This window comes from Prorops nasuta, unplaced genomic scaffold, assembly GCF_024137725.1.
Source record: "Prorops nasuta isolate Cenicafe-Biocafe unplaced genomic scaffold, Cenicafe_Pnas_1.2 PNAS00003, whole genome shotgun sequence".
Lineage (NCBI taxonomy): Eukaryota > Metazoa > Arthropoda > Insecta > Hymenoptera > Bethylidae > Prorops > Prorops nasuta.
In genome coordinates, this window is record NW_027116800.1 from 3,951,766 (window position 1) to 3,970,870 (window position 19,105).

At 44.1% G+C, this 19,105-nt stretch overlaps 1 protein-coding gene across 5 annotated transcripts; it reads right to left on the reverse strand.

Moving 5' to 3' along the window:
* Window positions 1-564: 564 nt before the first annotated feature.
* Window positions 565-18,526, reverse strand: LOC136785558 (pancreatic triacylglycerol lipase-like). 5 transcript variants are annotated; one of them, XM_066746649.1, is made up of 11 exons: window positions 18,168-18,526; window positions 8,373-8,496; window positions 4,135-4,298; window positions 3,649-3,803; window positions 3,338-3,457; window positions 2,854-3,000; window positions 2,496-2,724; window positions 1,738-2,160; window positions 1,529-1,655; window positions 1,038-1,253; window positions 565-705 (listed from the first exon to the last, which is right to left on the reverse strand). In XM_066746649.1, the coding sequence occupies exons 2-11, from the start codon at window positions 8,474-8,476 to the stop codon at window positions 603-605; spliced, it is 1,788 nt and encodes a 595-aa protein (XP_066602746.1). In that variant the 5' UTR covers window positions 8,477-8,496; window positions 18,168-18,526; the 3' UTR covers window positions 565-602. The 5 variants fall into 5 exon arrangements, with proteins under 5 accessions (XP_066602746.1, XP_066602745.1, XP_066602748.1 ...); XM_066746648.1 differs by having other exon boundaries at window positions 1,738-2,169; XM_066746651.1 differs by lacking the exon at window positions 8,373-8,496 and having other exon boundaries at window positions 1,738-2,169.
* Window positions 18,527-19,105: the final 579 nt, after the last annotated feature.

Here is a 19,105-nt window from a genome sequence, read left to right on the forward strand (position 1 = left end):
GCTACACACGTCTGCTTTTATTTACATGATATACAAACAATAATAATTCATCGCATTAATACTGCTGGAGATGAGTGTGGGCATACTTGGTACAGCGAACCAAATGTTCCTTTCGATCGATTGGGAAGTTCCACGGAGACCTCCCAACCGAGCACCGAAAACAATGCCACGTAGACTCGCGAAAATGATGATACTGGATATTCCTTGTATATAGAGAGCGATGCGTCGCAAAGTAATGGTAGCATTGCACCCTGACGTTTCAGGAAAACTGTCAAGCGCGATGAGCTGCTCGCATCAGCACCACTGGCACTGCTCTCGTCAGGCTCGATCTCTCCGGCTTATAATCGTCCTCTTTCTTTTGCACGAAGAAAGAAAAAGAGATAAGAAGCGTTGGTCGAGCCTGCTGCGTTTTAGAGCGACCGAGGACGCCAGCGACGAGTTTGAAGTATCACCGGTATTGTTAGACCGGTGGTGATGCGAAGAATCGTAGATTCGACCTCGTCGTTGCCTCTGTCGATGATTCTTGTAATAATTGTAGCCGCGCTTGTTCGCATTTGCGATGTTCTTGGGAGTAAATGCTTCGCAACCGCGGTGGCGAATCGTCAGCAATTGTCGATGAACGAAGCGGTAGATCCGCTAGCGATCTCCGCGTATTCTTGCCTACTCGCCGAGCAGAGCTTACTCGAGAAGTCTGTCTCTCTTTTCCTGCGGAAAAATATCAAATAGATTACATAGGTGATAATGTTACATAGACGAGAGCTTGGCAATTATAATCGATCATGAGTGCGAACAATGGTGCGCGTGCGTGTACAAAAATTGCTCGATCCTTCGAGAAGAGTAAAAATTACGAGAGAGAGAGAGAGAGAGAGAGAGAGCGAGGGGCACACAGGAAGTAGCAAATTTTGTACATACGACAGTAGCCTGGCAATTTCAATTCTTCCCCGTCTATGCGCGCGCGCGCTGTTCTTTACTCATGGTTCTTTTTTCATTATTAAATGAAAGAGAGATAGAGAGAGAGAGAGAGGGAAAAATCCTACCCTCTCCCGGGTAGCTCCATAATGTCCACCGTAACGCTATTCACGTAAAGTCGATCGTTGCACCAAAAGAAGCAGAGGGAACGTGGCTGCAAGACATCCATGTCGTAGGCCCAGGACAACTCGACTCTTCTGATCTTGCCAATTTCTCCGGCCGATCCCGCTGGATGAGCCACCACCATTCGCGCCGTCGACCCATGCTCCAGTTTCATATAGCCACTGTAAACAAGTATAGCGATCGAGCGATGATTAAAAAGTTATCAAAGTCCACTACCCATCGGGCCGGTCCATGTTGGTATTCGGTATGGAGTAACCACTAACAGTGAAAAAGCCCACGCGTATACCTATAAAGTTATATGTAAAATTCTAATAAAAAAACTTATGTTACGGAGACCAAGCGTTTTTTTCTTACGATCGAGTAGCACATTCCGTACTATAGAACCGCTCGAATGGAATAGAATGTAGCGGAATAAGGTAGCTGAGAGAAATCTCACCCAGGAGTAAGGTCCATGTTGCGAATGACCCCGTTATCCGCATGAAGAGTTACTTTCATGAAACCTTGGACCCAGCTTTCAGCCGTCGGTGGCCTGGCCAGATTGATGGTTAATCTGTAGTGTCTCCCTGAAAGTTACGGGGAGGTGTGAAATTGCTTTTGTTCAATTAGCCTGGCGAGTGTCTATGGAAAATCTCACTGGAAACTCACTGCAATAGGGGTCCTCTTTGCCAGTGGTGAAGAAGAATTTGGATCCTAGCAAGGACGACGCGTCTTGGCCCATCGCTTGGCGCCTTACGAGGGCGGGGCTGGTATCGGCGTGGTAACCCATGACCCCACAGCTGAGGCTGTTGTTGCTCTTGCAGGAGAAGCACTCGCCCCTGAGGAAACTTGAGTAACTGGAGCACTCGTGTGCAACATACTGACACTTGGAGTTGATGCTCTCGATGAACAACTTGATGGCCCGAACGTGGTTGCAGGCGACCAGCACTCTGGAGGCCTCCTCGAGGCCTTCTCGTATCAAGGTCAACGGGAGAGAAGGCGTCGTTTCGCTGAGATCCGTGCAACCAGGCTGCTCTTTCCCATTATTCGGGTAAAAGTCCATATGACCGCACGGCTGACTCATTCCGTACCCTGGAAGTCCTTATGCCAAATTTCGTTAGTCCTCGTCTCTGCGTCTTATTCCCAATTTTTCTCTCGAATCTCTCTTATACGACCGGTCCTTGCAACAACGCTCGCCTCGACATTTATCGCCCGTGCAATAATTACATCGCCAACGATGCAAGCTCACCATGTCAGGATGCTGCAAAATTTATGCAGCTTTTTACAGGCGAGCTTTCATCGTTCGACGTTAATCGTCAGCTGTTTCACAAGTATTTGCAGTTTTTACATACATATAACTAGTTTTTTGTTTCGGGTACGCGGTTGCTCCAAGGTTTTCTCGAGTTCGCCAGCTTTGCTCCGCTTACCTAAGAAAAAGATGCTCTTTCCATCGGTGTGGATAACGTCGACTAGCTGAGCATCCGTGTAGTCTAGCCTCAAGTGACTCGGCATTCCCTGAAAGTAAGGCTCGGCTGGGTCCAATCCTGTGATACGGCCAATCTTACCACCCAGCTTCTCTCCGGCGTAACCAGCTGTATGGGCTCCCAGGCTGTGACCGATCAGATGTACGTCGTTCGGATCCAAACCATAATTTGTCTGTTGATAAAAGGGAACCACTTTGTTAATCCTAGTCATCTTAGCTTCCAACACTTTCAAGGAAACACTCTTAACCCCTTATCAATATGATTCAGTGATAAATAATACTACCATTTTCAGCCAACTCACCTGCAGATGCTTGATAAGATGAGCTATTTCCAGTCCGACCAATCTCGTATTGGCCGTAGCCTGGGTGTACAGAGGTAAACTACCACCTGCCCAATCGACTATTATAACATTGTAGTCATCGTGCTTCAACAACTCGTTCCTCATCTCCTACAACAAAATTTCCCTCCAAAATATATGACACGTCCCTTGGATTGAATCAAGTTAACGTGCAGTGTATTAGTGTCTCAAGTAGTATATATATATATATATATCTTGTGTTACAAAAGCGTGTTATTCAAATTATTCTGTACACCTGACAATATTGTATTAGCAAGATTTTTACATCTTACGAATCCTGAGAGAAAATAGAAAATCATGGATTCCACATCTTTCTTGTCAGTTGCCAATTAACACAGTTATATATCTCAAACATCTCTATATAGATAAGAAGAGTGTAAGAAGAGTTGGAGAAAAAATTGATTATCTTGAAACAGACTTCTCTCACCTTTACCCAGTTGCTGAGTGGTGTGTCTATAAAACCGTGTATAATAAATTTAGTTTTGCGCTTCGGATCGAAGTTTGAGCGCTTAATAGATTTATCCTTAGCTACTATTAACACGTGGCCCTGAAAAAGATGGAGATGATAGATTAGCTGGGATTATCGTAACGGTTCCTCCTCGGGGAACGTTGGTCGCTGAAAGGCATTATCTACATTCTACTATATATAGTAGATGCACACGCGTGATACGATGTTTATCGAGGTGTGAAAAAACTTTTTTCGTTCGATCGATAGTTTTGCTCGCTGATTGGACTCACCTCGTTGGGATTTCGATGCGTGTAAAGGATGAACCTGGTGTTGATGACCTCGCGAGGTAGAGGGAATACGTTGAGAGGTCTGTGGATGAGGTGGTACCAGCTCCTAGTGATGTTTAAACACCCTAGTTCATCGTAGCAGCGTGTCTCGTTTTCGACTATTTGGAGACAGTAATGTAGATTCAGAAACAAAAATTACCAGACGAACTTGAATAAAACCTCCCAGCTCTATTTATTTTTCCATTTCCACAAGTTAGAATGTCTCAACTACGAGCTACATCCATGAATAAATACTTTGCATTTAGTCCTATGTAGAAATTAAATGAGATGTGGTTGGTTTAATGGAAAAATTCAATTTAGCAATTTTATTATTTATTTAGTTGGAACGTTTTACTCAGTTAGGATCACCGATTAAAATAAGTATGAAAATAATTGAAGAAAAAAAGAAAGAAAATTAGAAAAATGATAATAGAAAGATTGAGTATTTACAGGGTAACCAGGGAATGTTGACTTCGATTCGATCGTTCCGCGCCCATTGCCAAGGGTCCAGGATTCCAGCGGAACAGATAACAGGAGCGAATGCAACAAGGAGCAAAATCGCAGCTCCTTCGCCTTCGGCGAGTCCTTGTTTCTTTTGACCGCACCACCTCATCCTGTTGCAAAAAACAAAATCACTTTCTTCCCACTTGAATTCAACTCCTCTCGGTCAATCCTTTTCCATCCCACAGCTACACACAAGTACGAGGAAAGGGAAAAATAGGAAATTTGGAGCCGAGGTTAAAATTCTTTGCAACGGAAACGGGAGTGTCCTGATCCGTGTCTAGCTCTCGCGGATAATTCTCGGCGTGAAACGAAAGTCGCGAGTGCAGGTCGAGATGGAAGTAGCATCCGATCCGATTAAGGATCCGTGATGGTCACGTGACTCTGGTACTGCAGGTCTTAGGAGGCCGGAGGGAGTTGGCGCTAATGACCTGTCGCTCGCTTGATCAAATCGTCACTAACTGTCCGAAAGGATGCTCGTCGAATTTGAGAAAGCCTGCTTGCCGTTACCTCGATCGGTGGGGATACGTTGTACAATCTGACCGACCACTGACCTTCAAAGACCATGTCGCGCGCAGTAACGATCAGGCCTCCAGAATTCACCTGCTCTTTCAATATTCGCATAATTTTTTTATCTCCTATCCACTTTCTGCCTCCACGAACAAGCCTCCCATCACTTCTCTCGACAGCAATTAATTTTCTTTATCTTGCAAAATCATAAATATAATACAGATGATGCTCATCCTTCTACGCGAATTTACATATAGACACGATTAAACGATGACTCGACCAGTTATTGCCCAAAATCGAAATATTGCAAGATTCATTTGGAATCGTGTCGAATTGGATTTCGAAAAGACGTACTAGGTTCCTGGAATCTCGTAGTCTTAAAAATCTTCCTAGAACATGCAAACCTACTCGGCTCTCGTAATAAGCATCGATTAGCAGACTTTCAAGTTTGCTAAACGCGCGTCTTACGGGCGACGCCCTAGCTCGCTAATTTCTCATTTCAACAAAATGCTCGAGATTCTTAGCTAATCGAATTAACCTCTTTATTTTCAAGATCAATTTTAACAAGGTCCCATGCATTATTAACTTTGCACCTTTACCGTAATATCACGTTGATCAGAGGCAGCGTGATAAAATTGAGAATATGGCTTCTCGTCCAAAACAGCAAAACATTCGTGCAAAGCTTGAACGTTTACGAGTCTAAAGGAATTATATAATAGAAAAAAGTATTGTATATTGAATCGAATTAGCATTGTGATAGAATTGATAGTTGCACGATAGATTCGTAGAGTCAGTGAACCTGTCCGTACGATTTCATGGAGTTTTGAAGAAATTTTGTCAATTATGAATTATGCATGCATATAAAGCTGTCATTAAACAGGGTCTATCTTCGATATTCCGAATACTTATTAACGTCCTTCGTATGATGCAATTTGGAATTATTACGTCAGAGCCGAGTGATTCGGCTTGTGTTTAGATTATGTCATATTACCAATGTCGTCAATGCGTAACAGTGGATAGACTCAAGGTCGTTGGCAGTGAAAGATATGACAGGCAAAAGTTAGAAATTATTGCAGCTGGTATCGGCTTGATTGGGAAGCCGACCAGAAGCTTGCTTGCTTGCTTGCTTGTTGCTGAGAAGTGAGAGGAAGAGAGTTTCAACAGATTTCCCAAATCTCTCTCTGTCTTCTGCTAATATATATTCTTCGATTCCCTCTTGGATAATTGCGGTTGAACCAGTCATCTCTTCAGGGTTACTCTAATGGGGTCTTTCAGAAATTCTATAATACGTCTATACGTAAACAAGTGTGAAATACATATACGTATAATGTTCTAAGGTACGTTTCGTCGACCTGGCGAATGTACCGATACATATACATATATACGATTTCTCAGCGATTGGATCCAACTGGCACCGGTCGGTTGGTTCCAAGTTCAGAGATTTTACTTTCACAGCTTATACCACTCTGCTTCGACGCCGGTATACGATCAACAACAGTTATGGATGAGTTTTTAATCGGCAAAGTTTCCTGTAACGGGGATCGTCATAATACGTCATACAGCGCCGTGCAGAGAACAAATAAAAAACTCGAATAGGTAACTGAGTAGATTACGCTACATGTTATATATAGAATGAAGTTCATTATTTATGATAAGTATATTCGAATTAAACACGTGCATGTATATTTCCAAGGGAAGGAAGGAAGGAAGGGGGGGAGAGAGAGAGAGAGAGAGAGAGATTGTTCTCGAATGAGAAGCAGGTATCAGGACCGCAAGACTCGAGAAGAAAAAAGTAGAGACGAGAACATGTGAACATGTTCGCCGGATGGGGACGAATAAGGTCAGCAACGCTCAGGAAGAATGTCGTACGACAACTCTGCATTCTCAAAGTGGTCTTCCTTCTCGATTCTTGAGCTTTGCACTCAAAATTCATCTTATTCTCTCTCGAGTCCCACCTTTCGGATTAATTTGGTAAGTGATGTATTGCATACTTGGGAGAGAGTTACATTACGGAGAACTCGTGCGAAGTTGGTGCTAAAGACATAATAGGAGAGGGATTTATTGAGTTGGCATATATATATTAAAGGAGGATTTCAATACGACAGTGGAAATTCAGTTCTTCGAGTAGTAAATACTGCACTCTTTAGAGACAGTGAAAACTATGATGTTCTTCGTTCGAGTTTAAAACTAATTTAATACAGAGTCAGAAATTCAAATGGAGAGTTAGAGAATATATAAATTTTGTACCGAGAGATACGAACGTTGGTTGAATTGTCAGAAATAATGGGAAGTGGGGGGGGGGGGGTATGAGTATTCGCTACGTGCGTTTAATGTTTGAATATATACATATATATAGAAAGACATAGAAAATGAGAGAATATAGTAATGCATACTATCATCGCTATCTTTAACAATCCTTTGTCATTTTCGTTGGTCCTTTCTTCGTATATGCACGCAGCTACGAGTTCTCAATTGATTATTACATTTATGTCGAAATGCAGGAAGGAACGAATACGACGATCGAAAAGAATGCACTCGTGACTGGACAGAGCTTTGCTGATAAAGAGTAAAAATTGTCTGGATTCTGTTAAAGATCAATCGAATGTCGAATCGGAGATTCGATTGGAGAGTTAGGAAAACCTTCGTTTGGTTTCAAGAGACATAAAAGGTGGAGCCGGTGGAGAAGAGAGAGAAGGTTGAGTTGGCATAATCGCGAGCGAGAGAAGCAGGAGGAATGGGTCGAGTATAACGGCCGAAAGTCGGTCCTTCGCACAGTAAACCGCATTTCACCGTGGTCGTTTGGAGTATTAAATAATTATTATTTCGAAAGCGAGAGTGTAAACGATGGACGGCGGCGCCAGCTCTGGCGACAGGTAAAGAGACGAGACGAGTGTGAGCAAGCCTGCGCGAGCGGCTGGGCCGGGGTTCGCACTCTCTCCCTCTCTCTCTCTCTCTCTCTCTCTCATATTGTATATACAAGACGAATACACAGCGGTCGAGCGAGAAACGAACGAGAGGGAGCTCGGTGGGCTCCCTCGTGGCCCAGATTCGGCGTCCTTCCCTCCGGCAATGCTGTAGCACACTCGACTTCCTGCATAGGTCTCCTTTGCCCCCTCCACTAACGCCTTCGCAAACACGCCACACGCCAGCCGTCTCTCTTTTCCTTTCCTTTCGTTGCCTTTCCTTTCTCTCCCAAACGCTCGAGCAGCCTACTGCCCGTGGTCTTCACTACACACACACACACACACACACACGGCCGAAGAAAGTCCTCTAAACGAAACGCGGGGAAAGTAGACTCGACCTAGGACACCAGCACCAATCATTTTCTTAGTCTATATTCCCGCTCGATCTCATCTTCCCTCTGCTCCAAATTCTCAACAATTTTTCAATTATCAATTATATATATATATATATATATATACATAGTATATAGCTATACATCCGTTGAATGACAAACTTCCTCGGCGCTTCGCTAGATTCAATTATATAGTTTTTGCATCGAGTCACGCGGATACTCCAAACGATTTCTGTGTAAAAGCGTCAAGTAATTGTTCGATGTTGGACGTAACTCGTGTTTATCGTAATTTCTGTGTATTCTTGAGGATGCCGTGACTAATTAGACAGGAAGCTTAGCTTATCTATGCGATCTATCTATCATACATCATCAGTATACATACTGCAGAGTAGCTCGTAGAGTTTCGCTTTTTGCTCGCGCACTCGTGTCTCTTTCTAGCAGATATCTCCGTGTCCTTCGCTCGGATGTTCTTCCCGACACGCTCATTCATTTCCTATTTCCGCTTTCTGCAAAAAAAATTGCCAATGAAAAGACGAGGATTACGTGCGAAAGAACAGAGACACACGTATAGTTTGGAATTTGAGCGAAGGATCAAATCACGCGTGAAATTCGAGACTCCAATCGTGAATATATACTATATATATAGGTTGGATAAATTTTCGTACGGAAAAGGAAGAAAAAACGCCGAGTCATCGCATCATGACCTAATCCAATCTGCTTCGAGGGGAGAAATGCTTTCGATCTTTATTTACGCATGACGTAATAGCGTCCATCTCTCCGACACGCATACACCGGCCCCCCTCTGTATATACATGTATATATATACAGTCCCTCCACTTGCGCGCGCCTTTTCATATTTGAGGTTACGCAACGGCCGAGTATTTACAAATTCGCAGGCTCCCGAATAAATTTCACCAACGAGTCCAGAGTGAACAGTCGCATTGTGCCCGAACGATAATTTAAAAACAATCTCCACTGCGAATTATATATGCATCGTCAGCTACACGCGTGAATGGCCCATCGAATTTTACTCGATGCGATGTCTCGTGCATTTCTCACTTTTAATTGCGCACTTACAATTAGCCGGACGGGGGTTGGGGGGGGGGGGGGGGGGGTACCATCTTTTCTCCTCGTTTACGAGCCCAGTCGCTAAAAATTCCTTCGGCAGTCCTTGCCAATCAGTGAAATCGAGCCTGGAAACTTTGTCGATCGAGTCTCGTACTCGCGCGCACGTTCTCATCCGCAAACGATTGATTCTTGATCGATCCAAACAAAAGGACGAATTATTTCCATCTAGTCCTGGCTAATGATTCTCAAATGTCACACATGGCGTTAGAAACGTTCCCCTCGACTCAATCTGACACATTGCCATGCCTCTCAGGCCTGAATATTTTTTACACTATATTCTCTATTGGAATTCTTATTAACGTAACTATTTATTTAGGTTCCTTGAGGATAGCATCTTTTAATTTATTAATTTCTTCTCTTTATTTGTTTTGCAATTTTCTGCAGAATACAGGATATCAGCCGAATTTCTGTCTTTGGGACAACGACACGAACTATACTTCATTTGGGACAAGTACGTGGTCGGTGTAATTATTATATAAAGATGCACTCTTGGTTGTTTAATTTACAAATGGAAAGATTAGTTTTATATATATATATATTCTTAAGGCACTTTGCAATTTTACCGAAGGATCAAGCATATATCCATTCTCGTTGATCCATCAAGAAAGCTCGAATTTGACATTTGCATCTGGATCGTCCAAGGACAAGCGAAGATATATCGCGCTTTCGAACGGCGGTCATAAGCGACGAGCGATTCGAGCTAAATATAGTGCAAGCGCGATTTCTAATCTAACGCATGCTTATGTATCGTATATATACATATATATATATATATATGTATACGAACACGAATTCGCACGAACGCAGAAAGACGCGAAACGAGGAGTACAACGCGCCGAGCTTACAACGTAATTCCTAATTGCCTGCACTTTGCCAGTCCGTTCATTGGAATTCCGCGCAGAGTAGGGAATCTCATTGGCATAGCTTCTCCTCCTTCGCGAACTTTCCCGAGCGAGAATTTCGCACTAACCCAGTAGACAGGGATAGATATAGTACATTATTGGCTCGTCCTGCCATTTATCAAACGTTGCATCGATCATCATCCCGTTTCTGATGCATGACAAAGATTTGGAGACAACATCCCGTTCCTCCTATTTTGTCACTTGGCAAGAAAAGATATTTTTCCACGTTTAAACGAGCGTCCGGAAGTATTATAATTCGCGAAACTACACACCGAATACGCACACGTAGTCTCGCCAGGACTTAACGCGGGATTCCCCTGCAATGAGTTTCATCGGGGACGCCGCTTACATTGACATTTTAGCTGAATTAAACTCTGGGCCTTTGTATATATAATAAATACCAAAGGCCAAGTGCTGGCAGCGTAAAAAGTAACAATTTAAGAGGCAGCTAATTTGTCGAGAGACTTGATAAATTACGCGGGAAAAATTATCTTTTTACGTGGAAGCACCGCGCGTGTCTTATACCTGGCGCGAAAAACACTTTTTCGACTATAACTTATTAAGTGTTCAACGATCGGTTTTCCTTATATATTTACAACGATCATCCGTAAACGAGTCATTTCGAGTCGAGACAGACAAGGAGAGTCCTATACCGAACTTCTCCTATCGACACAATCGATTTCAGGGCCCTTGGCCAATCTTCCCACAGTTTTCGTATAGGAAAATTCCGCTGTTTTCACCAAGTTGATCGACGCGCATGGCACGCACGTATATAGCAAATTAACCTTTTACAATTGTTACGCGTCGATTGTGACTCGAGTTTAAATTTTATATTTGTTTTCCTGCGAGGAAACGATTGACTCTGAAATTGGAAGGAATTTGGAGTCTGCATCAGGTAGCCATTGGCGCGTTTCGTTCTCGCGATGAGAAAGTCAAACATTCGGTTGGATGGCGTAATTTAGTTTAGTCCGCAGTAAGAACGCATGTTCTAATGGAGATTTTTGAATTTTAAGAGCGCGTTGCATCGACGCGGCTGGTTCTTACGTTTGCGTATATAGTCGGATGGTTGGCACGGGAAAAGAAGCAAAGAGAGTGCGTGCGCTTGGCACGGCCAGAACGGGTTTTGCGCGTACGTAAATTTCTCCCGTTGGTATGGTCGATAAGATCGTTCTCTTGGAGAACGCCGTCAAGTTATATATATATATATATATATATATATTTACCGCTAGTGCGCTGCTACTGGCTGCTCCAGTGCACGTAACACGCGGGATTTCGCCTAACCCTTCGATCTTTTACAAACTCGCTGCACTCCCCCCTCCAACCTCATCCTTGTCCTCCTTAGCCAGACTCTTATCGATGAGGCACGAAACGAGCAGCCAGCCAAAGTCTATAAAACAAACTTCTCCTCGCATTTTGTAGCGAGCGAGAAAAAACTTGAACCGTAGCGAACGCCTCGGGACAAGAACGTAAACATTCGATTCATAACACGAATCTGTCAGTAGCTTTCCAAAGCTCTCGTTCCTTGCTGTTTTTTTTTTTTTTAGCTATATAGCTAAATGGGCCAAATATCGCTTACCCTACAGAGATTTCCTATAGGAAATGTAATAATTCTTATAGAGACGCGCGTTTGTATTGCTTTTTTCCTCCTTGACATTCACCAAGGACTCGCTCAAACTCATCGCTGCAATGATCAGGTTTTTGCCGTGCGTCATGACCAATAAGTTAGAGCGAGCGTCGATTATTACTTGCGGAATTTTAAGCGCGATAAACGTTGATTTATGGCTCGGAGACTTGGTTCGCTGAAATTAATTTTATCACTAATATGGAAATTGAGCGGGCCGCGCGCGGTCAGAATTCGGGTCAATGCTGCAGTCGATGGAATACCGCTAATATATATATATATGTATATATAAGAGAATAGTTTTTAATAAGAGGCTTCGCGTGTACTTGTACTCGTTTCAACCACGCTCGGATGTTTGTGGTTTACGAGCGATCGACCGCGTTGTAAAAGTTGGCGAGAGAGTAAAAATTCTTTCCGAAGGTCATCGATGCAAGAACACAAGAAAGGCACCAGCAGGACTCATTTGCATGGAAAATCAATGCTCGCAACGCTCGATTTTCATCACTCCTCGTTGCTCCGGGCTTTTAACGTTACATTGCTTTCCCAGGACCATGCATTTACTGCCTTTCACGGAATAGCATCGAGCATCCGGCAATCGTTATCCGTAGCCCTACTGCGATAAATAGGATTACGTGAAATCGCATTCTTGATACCTGCGCGCATTTCCTTGTGGAATGCCGTTGAACCCGGAATACGCGTATCGTTATTTTCTATGCGAATCAAGCAAGTTTTCTTTTTCTTATGAAAATTCTCCGAGCTATTTATTGCAATTTCGGTTACGAGATAAGGAGCAGAGCGTCGCGTTTCAACACACAGCGTCGATCGTCGTCGAGGGAGGATAAGTGTGCGGGGGGGGGGGGGGGGGGGGAGGGGGCCCAAGCAATTTGCATCGGATTTCAGGCAGCTGCAAGCCTTTATATAATCGTGGATCTTCGCTCGTAAGCTTTATGCGTGTTTCACTGACTCTGTTTACACGCGAGCGAGAGGTTCGATTGATGGCTTTCCAACGTTCGGCCTTTACACTGACCCAGATACTTGGCATAACGGAGCCCGAAGGTACATGCGCGTACAACGAAACTAGGTTCGAGTAATACTTGCAACTCTACTCTTGCTTTTAAGCCAATTAGTACATCGTTTATGTATACTCGTCTCTCGTCTCTCTTCCACGCGCATTCAAGTGTTGTGTGCACAGCCCTAAAAACTTCCAAACGTTTTCTGCGTTTACCAACGCGCGTGCACGGTATTAACCGCTTATTAGTTAGGGTCTACACCGTAGCGAACTAGAGCACGCTAGGTCACGTGCTTCGATCACTCTCAGCCCAATCTTCCACTATATTTTGCAATCCACAATTGTGTCACGATCAAGTTCAATGTTGTCGCGCAATTCGTTTCGCTTCTCCATTATGGCAAACTCGAGTTTCTCAGAGAACTGCAAAACAATACCGTGTTCTTTATTTGTACTTTCGATAGTAGTGCAAATATCCAAAGAACGTCTTTACAAGTCTGCGAGGACGTCGATGTGCGTCCAAGGGACGTGTCTAGGGATGCCCCCTGTGAACGTCGTCTCCCATCAGTGCGCAATCGTGCAATCGCTTTCGATAAACGGCTCGATTTAAGATCGAGGCTGATTCACTGTAAATGTAGAATATTTACGCCGTGGGAGTTTCACAATCCCTCTTCTGTGTTATTTTCACGGACGTCGTAGAATTTTAAAAAGGCTCTATACTGTACGGCTGCATTTCCGAAGCGAGTATTTTTATTTACGTTTACGCGAGAAGCTTTAGTAGGGGGTCCCCCCGATTGCCAGCGTGCGCAGATGGCGCTCGTGAAAAACGGTAAACACTGCTGCGCGCGTTGCGTGGTTCTCCAATTTACTCACGTATTCTTACACAAGCTAATAACTTATTCCGTGTAGCGAGACTCGCTATACCTAACGTTACACACTTTGTCAGCTGAAATCTGGCGCGGGAAAGTACTGCAGTGTCGGGGCTCTCGAAAATGGGCGTCGTCAAGGTTACGTCGTCCCGTTTGATTCCTCCAGTTGAAACGACCCTATAACCTCTAACGGCTCTATCGCGAATAACACCAACGAAGCAAACTTGACAAATTTCAACGACACTCTCGAACATTCCCCTGCAAGACTTTCGTTCGAGCCGCCGTTTCGATATCTCTAGCTGTCTCGAACACGGAGCCTGATCCTATAATATGATGGTTATAATGAAGGAGGTTAAACGGGAGATCGAGCGAGATGAGTTATCTAGGAACGCTAATTAGTTTTCCCGCGCTATATCATTAGCCGTATTTATCTGGATGAGTATCTCTAATGAAATAGCATCGAGATGGGATGTGCAGCGGCGACGGGAGAGAGATTTGGCGCGCGAGGCGAATTAATCGCGCCGTGAAAATCCACTGGACTTCCGTAGCTCGTATTAGCGGCTGCTACCCGAAGAGCGAGATACGTTTATCGAGGACTCGGCGTGTGTCTAATGACTCGCGTGCGTGTAATTGCGGTCATATCTAGCTGCTCTCTCGCTAAATTACGAAACTCGGTAGAAGGGGCTTTCCCGCGTCGAACGAGACCTCTCTGTCTCCCCCTCCCCCAACACGCGTCTCCTTTGGAAAAAGTCCCGAGAGAATTTTTGCCACAGCGCTAAAAACCCGTTTGTTTAGAAATTGCGCCCCTCGCGGCTCGACTCGACTTGACTCGACTGTCCAACGGCAGAGCTAGAATTTCCTATTGAATTATCGCGCCTGGCACATATATATATATACCATGCAGTTTCCTCTAGCTGCTCTCTCAAAGCACATTTTTCTTTCGTTAATTACTTTCTAGTTCAAGGGGCTATCGAGATATCATCGTTATTCTCTCCGATTTTTTCCTCCAAGACCCAATGGCCAATTTTCCTACTTTTGACCTTTAGCCGCGTTCACGCGGGACTCTGTATTTATTTGTCTGAATCGTCAGAAAAGAATTTTGTCAAATATATATATATATATATATATATATATATATAGAAAATAAAGAAATTTCTACGGTTCTTCCTTACTAAGTCTGATTATTCCACCGGTTAAAGGCGAGGATAATTTTTCGGAGGCAACCGATGGCGATGATTCGCCGTCGTGTTCGAACGAGCGATTAAGAAGATATGCTGCGTCGCTATGTACATCGCTTGGTCACAGTTGCATGGTCAGGATTAATGTGTAGCGGATGCAAGTGGATAGGAGAGGAGGATGCGGGTTCCCATGCGGAAATGACGTTCGCCGATGCGAACACTATAGTACTGTCCGTTGGTGGTGGATAGACACTAGACACGTATCTCCGAGAATGCCAGCGGGGTCCATCATTATTGGCAATTGGCAATTGGCATCCGTCGCAGTTGCAGTTGCATCGCGAAAGCTAACCTAGCCACGAGTTTCTACGTAATGACTCGTTCGCGCCTTTTTTCCATTTTAATCGATCTCACCTCACGAGCGTCGCGGCAATTCACCTCGCTAACCTCTCGCCACGTATCGATGGTACCTTCCCCCCCCTTCCCCCTCCCATCCTCTTTTCCTCTCAAAACCAAATCCTTCCGACTCGTCTAATTCCAAGGCTGTCTCACCGTACGAAACATATCAAAATATGTCAAGGCTGTGGAACGATCAAAACTCGCTTCTTAATCGACCACTCATTTTTTATCCACCTCCACAGTTTAATTGGTCCCTTTGTGCGATCCTCGCACAGAACAGCTTTACCTGTGTATAAATATATATATATGGAGTGAGAAGAAACCGTGTGCAGCAATATGTAATGGTAAAAATGATTAACCCGCAAACCGAGTCAAGGTCTTCGCGGTCCGTTCAAAAGCTATATACAATAGAAGGTTTATAATATTTTTTTTTAATCTTCCAAGTGGAACAGCTTGTCGATAGAATCGCATCCTCTCGAGGCTCTCTTAATGCCAATTGCCAAGGATTTTCCATTTGATTGGCCATCGCAGCGCGCGCGTATTATAGTTATCGCGACCCATATGCCTCTCGCTTTCGGTGAATCGCGAGAAAAATGAAGCACGCGAGCCAATTCCGACCCGATTTCTTTCAGCAGCCATCCACGCTTGTGGAATCATTACGGAAACTGGAATTTCTATTTTTTTCCATCCTCGTAGAAACATCTGGATCGAGAAAGTATCCGCGCGAGCGATCCGGACTACTGCACGAGAGCGCCTTTTAACGTCTTCTCCGCGGCATAGCAGAAATATTCCGAGGAATCCTTCGAGGATTTTTCTAGCAAAGATATCCTTCGTGAATTTATCATCGTTGGATCTTTCTTGCTGGTCAAATAATTAACCGAGTTTCTTGGGCCAATATCGATTTTCGACGAGCGTTTATTTGCGCTGCCTCACCGGAGGCTATATATATATATATACGCATAGCAATAGGAGAGCCGCGCTTTTCCGCGCGATTACAGGGGAAACCGTGTTTTCTTGCGGAAGTACATTCGCCATGTACGCGATCGACTCTCGTTTATCGTTGCGTAAGTCACTAGGGAGCCATGGGAAAGAATGCCCTTCGCGACAGTGACCATAATCACCATAACTCCCGTGCGGCTACTTCCGTCAAACCTATGTCTCTCTCTCTCTCTCTCTCTAAACATATATACATATACTTTCGCAAAAATATACGCATCGCTTAATAAGAAAAAAATTCATCAAGATTCTTTTCCGAGCAAAACTTCGGGGCATTAAATTCAACACTTTCAAATTTAAATTACGATTATTCGATGAGAGAATTGAGATTATTTACTATATATATATATTACAGTTTTATAACGGGAAGCTCGCGATTGTTCTCGGAGATTAAAAGCGTTCAATTGGAAATTATACACGGTAGTTCGATAGCCGGAAAAGCTCGCGCTATCCTTTTCAGAGATTCCTTATAATATTTAGCATTAATTCAGTGTTTAAAATTCAGATGATAATTCGATAGCTCGGCATGATTTTTCAAAGATAAGACGAGTAGATATAACGAGTGGTGGCTAATTGCTAATTGGCGCGTTCGCGATCTCGCGAGCCAGCATCGTCTGTTATTTGGAACATATCAGATGGCGGAAAAGCAGAGCCGGTGGAAAGTAGCGGGATATCCAAGTTCACCTGCACCGGATTAATAACACACACACACGCTTCCAGTTAACGCTTATTTACGAGCATCCACCATTCAAATAATGCAACACCGCCAGATTTTCAATCGAGCCGTCTCATTCTCATTCGCCAGGCTCCAGAGAGAGAGAGAGAGAGAGAGAGAGAGAGAGAGAGAGAGAGAGAGAGAGAGAGAGAGAGAGCGCGCACGAGTCGATAAATTCATAAATCATGAAACATATTTTCCAATTAGAGTCATCGGCAAAAGGAGAACGTTCGCTCTCGACTTATCGAGATTTCACATATTTTCAAACAAAATATCGCAGAGTAAATCTCTGCTATTGGAGTTTGAACAGTTTGCATGGTCCGTGATGATTCTTCGCGCAGGAAAGTCAGCGTCTGTCGTCGAGCTGTCTATCGCGAAGAGAGAGAGAGAGGGAGAGAGAGAGGTGGTGAATTTGATTTTGAAGCAATGCCTCCTATAGTAACGTATTTCAGGATATTCTTTGCAGGATTTTGATCGATGGAAAGAGTTTCCGCATGCGAGCTGGAGCTTTTGGCAAGAACGGTGAGAGATTCTCCAGTGGAATCCCCGAGTGATTAGCGATGATTTACATATATACGGCTGCTTGACTAGATCGTCCGACAAATGTAAAAGCTTGCGTACGTTGCACGCCTACGTAGATACGAAGCCGCCAGCGTGTTCGCGGAGAAAGTCTCGCTGGCTTCTATACAGGGTGTCCTCGAGCAATGACGAATCAACTGTCACGAATCCCAATGAGCAAACCGGCACCGTTTCACTCGTGACGCTTGTACCGCGGAACGCCAAACATTTTCCAATTTTTCACCAGTGAATAACGGACGTGCAAGTGGGAAACCTTCCTAAAACCTTTCTCACACTTTCTAAGCAAATTCGCATCGATAGACCCGAAGAACACTCTGTATATATATATAGTATCCTGTGACACGTGTGTTTACATCGGGAGTACGCTTACGTAGTGTCGGAAAATATCGTAAAATATTCCTCCAAAGTCCTTCGGATCCATCGAGATTGAACGAAGAAACCTTACTGCGGAGCTACAAGTTGAAATATAGAGCGAGATATTCCTGAAGATCACCCTGTACAGAGTGCAGCAACGCTCGTCTCGCTACGCAACAACAGAGCTGCAACGACAACTGTCGAACAAAGAAAAATTCTCGCGAGAGATCCTGACGTCAGTTTATCTGGACACGTGGTCCGAATGAAAATTGCCTATCAGTCGAATCGCGAAACGATAGTCTCTTTTGTTCGGCCAGTGCCGCTGGTTGTTCGTATATATATATATATATATAACATATACCTAACAATAGCACAATATAGAGTTTATCGGAAGTATATATACATATATATATATATATATCAATAGACTTACATTTTCGTAGCCGCTCTCTCATGTCAGTGCTGCGCTTCGATCAGTGGAACATCGTGCTACATCGTTGCTTCATCGCGATGAACGTTCTTCAGCCATTGGCTGTGCGCGGATCAGACGAGTCGCTGACAATAACGGATCGCGAGACTCGAATTTCTCGAGGTCAGCCAAGGTCGAAGGAGAGAAAAGTAGAAGGTCGAGGTGAATAGAGTCCGTCGATCGGTCGAGGAAACGAAAAAACCCCGAAGAAACAGATGCCTCGTACTTCCTGCAAGAATTGCTCATCGACGTAACTGCTTCTTGACTCGCGCTTCGGACGATACGTTTCACGGTGAGAGGCCGGTGCTCGACTGCCTGGCCTGCCTAGTGCCTCGCTCGACCGTTCGGTTCTTCGCTCGTCCGGGCGATCGAGAGTGCACGGTGGATTCCACTTGCTTCGCTGTATTTTGCCCACCACCGTTTCTTTCCGCGCGTCCACGTCCATCCAGCATAGCAGCCCAGCCCCCCTTTGCACGACAGCTCTCCTTCGCGGTGCTCCCTCGTCGTCCTTTATTATTATACTTCGATCGACGCTCGTCACCCCCCTCCTCCATGCACCACCAAAACCCTAAGAGTTACCATTTCCGCATCCTACGCCCCGGAGGACACATCTCGATCTCCAAGTCGAAATTCCTTTAGGATGTTTCTATCCCTCCTCGATCTTGAAATTTTCCATTTCATTTCAAACGTGTTTTTTCACTTGCTATCCCGACTCTTTTCTCCAGTATTAAATTATTAATTCTCTTCTCTATAGGCTCGTCAATCTCTCAACCTGGTTATACTCCTGCTCTCCTCAGACTTTTCCGCATTCCTATATATCAAGACAGCTCTCATGATTATGTAAAATCTATTATTTTATTTAAAACTACCATTAATTTCTTTTCTATACGAATTCTTTTTAC

Excerpts from the sequence above, each read along its gene's own strand:
- LOC136785558 (XM_066746648.1), bottom strand. The coding sequence starts at position 8,476 with ATGAGCGTGTCGGGAAGAACATCCGAGCGAAGGACACGGAGATATCTG. Across the intron at positions 1,656-1,737 it reads CAAAGAGGACCCCTATTGCA|GGAGACACTACAGATTAACC; the intron begins GTGAGTTTCCAG and ends CGTAACTTTCAG. Across the intron at positions 706-1,037 it reads ATGGAGCTACCCGGGAGAGG|GAAAAGAGAGACAGACTTCT; the intron begins GTAGGATTTTTC and ends ATTTTTCCGCAG.